The sequence below is a fragment of the Monopterus albus genome, unplaced genomic scaffold (assembly GCF_001952655.1).
Source record: "Monopterus albus unplaced genomic scaffold, M_albus_1.0 scaffold1.1, whole genome shotgun sequence".
NCBI classification, from domain to species: Eukaryota; Metazoa; Chordata; class Actinopteri; order Synbranchiformes; family Synbranchidae; genus Monopterus; species Monopterus albus.
The window spans coordinates 5,430,108-5,435,841 of NW_018127881.1; the positions used below are offsets into that span (position 1 = coordinate 5,430,108).

The 5,734-nt window shown below is 42.3% G+C and overlaps 1 protein-coding gene across 1 annotated transcript in view; it reads right to left on the reverse strand.

Annotated features, from left to right (window-relative positions):
* The window catches only part of LOC109967057 (eukaryotic translation initiation factor 4 gamma 3), a 45,249-nt gene that overhangs the window by 17,976 nt on the left and 21,539 nt on the right, over window positions 1-5,734 (reverse strand). Inside the window, exons 13-17 of the mRNA XM_020612426.1 lie at window positions 4,977-5,265; window positions 4,597-4,721; window positions 2,941-3,060; window positions 2,146-2,301; window positions 1,710-1,907 (exon numbers count right to left, since the gene is read on the reverse strand). Of these exons, the coding sequence (XP_020468082.1) occupies window positions 1,710-1,907; window positions 2,146-2,301; window positions 2,941-3,060; window positions 4,597-4,721; window positions 4,977-5,265 (888 nt within the window). The remainder of the gene's footprint in view (window positions 1-1,709; window positions 1,908-2,145; window positions 2,302-2,940; window positions 3,061-4,596; window positions 4,722-4,976; window positions 5,266-5,734) is intronic.

Here is a 5,734-nt window from a genome sequence, read left to right on the forward strand (position 1 = left end):
ATATGCTTCTTACGGAGCCACTCCTTGGTTATCCTGGCTGTGTGCTTTTGGTCGTTGTCATGTTGGAAGACCCCGCCACGACCCATCTTCAATGCTCTGACTGAGGGAAGGAGGTTGTTGCTCAAAATCTCACAATAAATGGCCCCATTCATCCTCTCCTTAATACAGTGCAGACGTCCTGTCCCCTTCGCAGAAAAGCACCCCCAAAGCATGATGTTACCACCCCCATGCTTCACAGTAGGGATGGTGTTCTTGGGATGCAACTCATCCTTCTTTTTCCTCCAAACACGGCGAGTGAAGTTTAGACTAAAAAGTTCTACTTTGGTCTCATCTGACCACATGACTTTCACCGATGCCTCCTCTGGATCATCCAGATGGTCTTTGGCAAACTTCAGATGGGCCTGGACATGTGATGACTTGAGCAGGGGAACCTTCCGTGCAATGCATGATTTGAAACCATGACGGCGTAGTGTTCTACCGACAGTGACCTTTGAAACTGTGGTCCCAGCTCTCTTCATGTCATTGACCAGCTCCTCCCTTGTAGTTCTGGGCTGATTCCTCACCTTTCTTATCATCAGTGATACTCCACGAGGTGAGATCTTGCATGGCGCCCCAGTCCGAGGGAGACTGACAGTCGTCTTTAGCCTCTTCCATTTTCTAACAATTGCTCCAACAGTTGATCTATTTTCACCAAGCTGCTTGGCAATTGCCCCGTAGCCCTTTCCAGCCTTGTGGAGGTCCACAATTTTGTCTCTGGTGTCTTTTGACAGCTCTTTGGTCTTGCCCATGGTCGTAGTTGGTGTCTGACTGACTGTGGGGTGGACAGGTGTCTTTAAAAAGCTCAGACAGGTGCTACTAATTTAGATTAATGAGTGGAGTAGAGGTGGACTTTTTCAAGGCACAGTAACAGGTCTGTGAGAGCCAGAATTCTTGCTGTTTCTCCGGTGTTCAAATACTTATGTTCAGCAGTGCAAGACAAATAAATTCTTTAAAAATCATACAATGTGATTTCCTGAAATATTTTTTAAATTCTGTCTCTCAGAGTGGGAATGCACCTACAATGTGAATTTCAGACCCCTCCATCATTTCTAAGTGGGAGAACTTGCAGGGTGTTCAAATACTTCTGTTCCTCACTGTATTTTATCCCTTACTTTACTTTTAAACCCCAACATGCCAAGTCAGGATTTGCAACAGATTATAGTCAGGAAAAAAATTCTCCCACTTACTTGTTAACAGAGTATCTAATTTCCATATTTACTAAACTGTGACATGTTTGGGAGGATTACTTTGGACTGGTTTTCATGCATCACAGTGCAGCACAGTATATTAGACCAAAGCAGAGCTGAATCTAAAATAATCTGTTTGCATCTTAAACATAAGTGAGTTGTTGACCATGCTGAGTTTCACTTTGGCTGCACACACCTACAGCACACTGCATAGTTTGTGGAATTCAGAAGTGTTTTACTTTGACTATTATTGCACTAAAATGCTCATGTCTTATTTTTGCATGTGGTAGATGAAATATAGTTGAGGTTCATACACATTCATGCACTTCACGCAAGACCTTCCGTATCTGTCAAATGATTTAAACTGGTTTTCATGTTTTCACGCATCACAGTGCAGCACAGTATATTAGACACAAGTGTGCGTCCTCTATACTCTACAGTCTGCACCCTTCACCCATCCTGATCGACACAGTGACCCCTTACCGTGGTGAGGCAGCGGCACATGTTTCCATAAGCCACAGAGAAGCTGGGCTCATCGATGGCCTTCTCAAAGACCAGGTCGATGACACCTTTGAGCCTCTCCTCTGTATCGATGGTCAAGTCTGTCACCTGCTTCATCAGCTGGTTGAACTTCTGAGGCGTCAGCTTGTTGAGGATGCTGCGCACCTTCCTGAAGAGCTCCTGAGGAGATATCAATCATAAAGGCAACTAATCACAGAGATCTTCAATCGAAACAATCTATCACAACTTGGACATATCAAAATCTTTTCTAATATTCACAGAACTAAACCAAACAATTAATTCAGTTTCCAGTCATTTAAAGTGGAATTCTGATCATATAATTATTAAAATTACTCTGGTGTAGGTATTGTAGCTCACTTTATTTCTTGTGTGTAGGTTTGCGTGCATTTCACCATACCTGTGTTCTCTGAATCTCAGGGTCTTCTGCTAAGCCCTCCCTCTTCAAGCCAGGTTTCCATGCATTCTCTGATTTTTTCAGCTGAACATCATCATTCACCGATACGTTCATGATGATCTTTCGGGGTGGAGGGCGCCGTGCCCCAATGCTCATAAGCTACAATTCCAGTGAAGGAAAAAGACAAAAGGCAGACCATCAATGATCTACTCAACCCTACTGGATGGAAAAAAACTGACAAGCACATCTGGTCAGTTTTTAAGTTACATGGTTGTGCTAACCGATGCTAAATAAATGCGTATTAATACTAGAAGCACAGTGAGTTTTTAATTGTGAATCTATTGTGTGTTTTAGTCTTCAAGACTCTTTGCTCACTGTGATGTTTGTTCCAGCTCAGATGGCCCTTGTATGCTTTCTGTCTTTTCTTCTCTAACATGAAGCACAGGTCAACATCTGGATCTCAGTGTTATGAGCAAGTTAGTACAAAAAGATTTGTTTAGAGACTTGGTTTGACTCTTGAGCTTACTGCCTCAGGCTCATAATCCTTTGTGTGTTCAATCTCACACGCACAGTCTCATTCCCTCCTACAAACATGCGCCACTACTTCTCTCACCCTCTATTTATATTAGATGATTGAACTCCAACGTCCAACATATAATAAAACAAGTTTTCTGCCACCTAAAAATCGCAAGTTATGCATTTTGCCAGAGAAAAACAGAGGATAGATAAAACTGTGTGTTTGACTTTGTGCTGGACTTTATGAATGGCCGTGGCAGGTTGGGAGCGTATGTGACTCACTGCAGCGCCTCGTCCTCCGCTCATCTGCCTGCCAAAATCTGCAAAGGCAGGTGTGAAATCAGGTCCTCTGGAAATCACCCTGGAATCCACGGCTCGAGATGGCAACTTGCTTTGGTTCATCTGTACAACACATAAACATGCAAAATATATCAGTGCACAGATGAGATGAGCTAAACAGCAGGGGGAGCAGTGATCCCCCAGTAATACTGGCAACAGAGCAAGACAAGCCTGTGTGTGTGTGTAAATTTCTAAGCCAGTGGTCCCTTAAAGGTGACCCACTCTAAATGACACTTTTAGCACGTTACTAGGTTTTGGTTTATGTAGTCTTATTGTACTAATAATAAATTTTGCTTGTCGGGTTCGGCGGACCGTTCAGATGCAGATGTGAAAGGGGAGAACAAGATAGTTGTGGGGGAGGAGAGAAGAATAAATCCAGCTCTTTCTCTTTCAGCTGTCCTTCACTTCCTCTCCACTCTGTTCCAGTGAGATTTCATTTTCTCCCACAGAGAATCTGAAACTATGCGATTGTACCAATCAGCCATGCGCCGGTCTGGTGGTTCTTTTCTGAGGTGGGGGAGGGGCAGGTACTCTGAACAGTGCCAAATGTGACATAATGGCAATGTGATTTTAATCAAAACAGCATTTCAACGGGGCACATGCTCCACTCATACATATGTGTGGATCAGAGAAACGAACCAAACTCTTTGATCCATTTCACACAATCTAGCAAAGTAAAGCAAAATAAAACCTGTTGATATGAGCCAATATGAAGAATCTTATTTCATAAAGGTTTATTTTAAAGTAGGGCTGCAACTAACACATTTTTCATTATTGATAAGTCTTATTTTTTTAAGAGCTGAAATCACTTGGCTCCTTAAAACCTCAGGATATTATAAACCATGCCAATCACTATTCCCCAGAGCCTCAGGTGAAGTTTCCAAACTGCTCATTTTGTCCAGCTAACTGTACAAGACCTGATGACAAGAAATTTACAATGATATAAAACATGTGAGAAGCTGGAATCACTGTCGTCTTTGGCATTTTCAACTTATTAAAATTAATGCAAATGATTGTTAAAGCTGAATTAAAAATAAAACTTGAATGTAAATATTTCTATTTGCAAAAACCAATACTGAATGATACTGTGTAATTAGTCAAACAACAGGAGGTTAATTAGCAATCATTTTATTAATCAATCAATTTTTAAAGTCAATCTTTATGCAAAATCCGCAAAGCTCAGTGGTGCTAGTTACTAAAATATGAGTAGCTGCCATTTTATTTAAGTCTTCTATGACAGCAAACTTTATATAACTTATGGTTTTGAACTGATGGCCAGGAAAAGACATTTTAAGATGTTTGGCTCTGGGAAAATGACTGTTTGACATTCTAAAGCCCAGACAATCAATTTTTCAAGGGAATTATCATCAGATTAACTGATAATGAAAATAAATGTTAGTTGCAGACAACAAAGTCAGAAGATTCACTGGTCATGTTCTGTTCTCCAAGAACCTAAAGAGGTAGTTACTCATCTGCAAAGGAAACTGACTGTACAGATGAAATTCATAGCCATAGATTAATATACATTTGGCTTCACAGTACAATCTTTTTGTCTAAAGGCCTGTGAATTTGCAGGCTTGCAGAGGTTCTGCAGTGTACCTTGTCCAGCACCACATCACTGATTGGTGGGAGCCCCTCAGGCTTCTGTATGCAGGCAGGCATGAACTGGAAGGCCAGCAGGAAGCCCCTGTCATACTGACGCTTCCCACTTGGCTCGGCCAGGTCTGGACCACCAAACAGGGTTTACGAGGGGAGGAAAGAGAAACAGAGTAAAGCCACATAAATTAGGATTATCTGAAGTGAAGCCAGCAGCTCCATACACTGGTAGCTCCAAAAGGCAAAAACAGGTGTGCTCAAATTTGGGATGACAACACAGAAAAATCACTGTAGTTCCACTGAAAAAACCTGTTTTTTTTTTACATTCAAGTTTTGCCTATTGTTGCTTTAAACATCTTTCCCAAGAACAAGTTGTGTCTTACCTTCCATGTCCTGTGAAACCCCTGTGGAGTTCTCCTTGTCTCCAGCAGTAGCTCCACTGTCGCTGCTCTCTGTCTCAGAGGCGTGTTCTGCCCCATTCCGCAAAGGCTCCAGCTCGGCCTCACCGTTCTCCTCTGGTGTGATGGGTTTTCCATCAGCCTCAGGGCTGCTGGCAGGAGCTGGAGTGACGGCAGAGGTCAAGACTGGTGGTAGGGGTACAGGACTACTGCTCAGAGGAGCTGATTGCAGGGCCTGGTCTCCAGCAGGCTCATCTACTAGCTTCAGTTCGTCCTGTGTGGAGACAGGATTCAATTTTCACAACAGTAAGCATTAGGCCCAGCTTTATTATCATTTAGCAAGATAATAAATCACCTTGTGGAAAATTTAAAGTACTGAAGTTCTTTCCAGGTAGTCGTATTTAAAAACTAGTGGCATCACACATTCTCCAAATAACAGTCTGTGATTATCTGTTACAGAGCTGCAAGGAGGTCAATGGCAGCCAAATGACAGGCACATAAAAAGTGTAAAATATAGAAACTGAGGAATGAAAAAATAAAAACTGAGTGGAGGCAAAGGCCTCAGGGATGATAAAATGCCGAGGGCTGAATTGGTCAGGCAGAGCTTCAGACTTTCTGCAGAATGAGATACTAACAATAGACAGAAAAGGGGATGAACAGGAGCACAAAAGGTTCGTTGTTGTGGACATTACCACTGATCATTTTCTCCACACCTTCATAGTCATGGTGTTTGACGTTTTAAT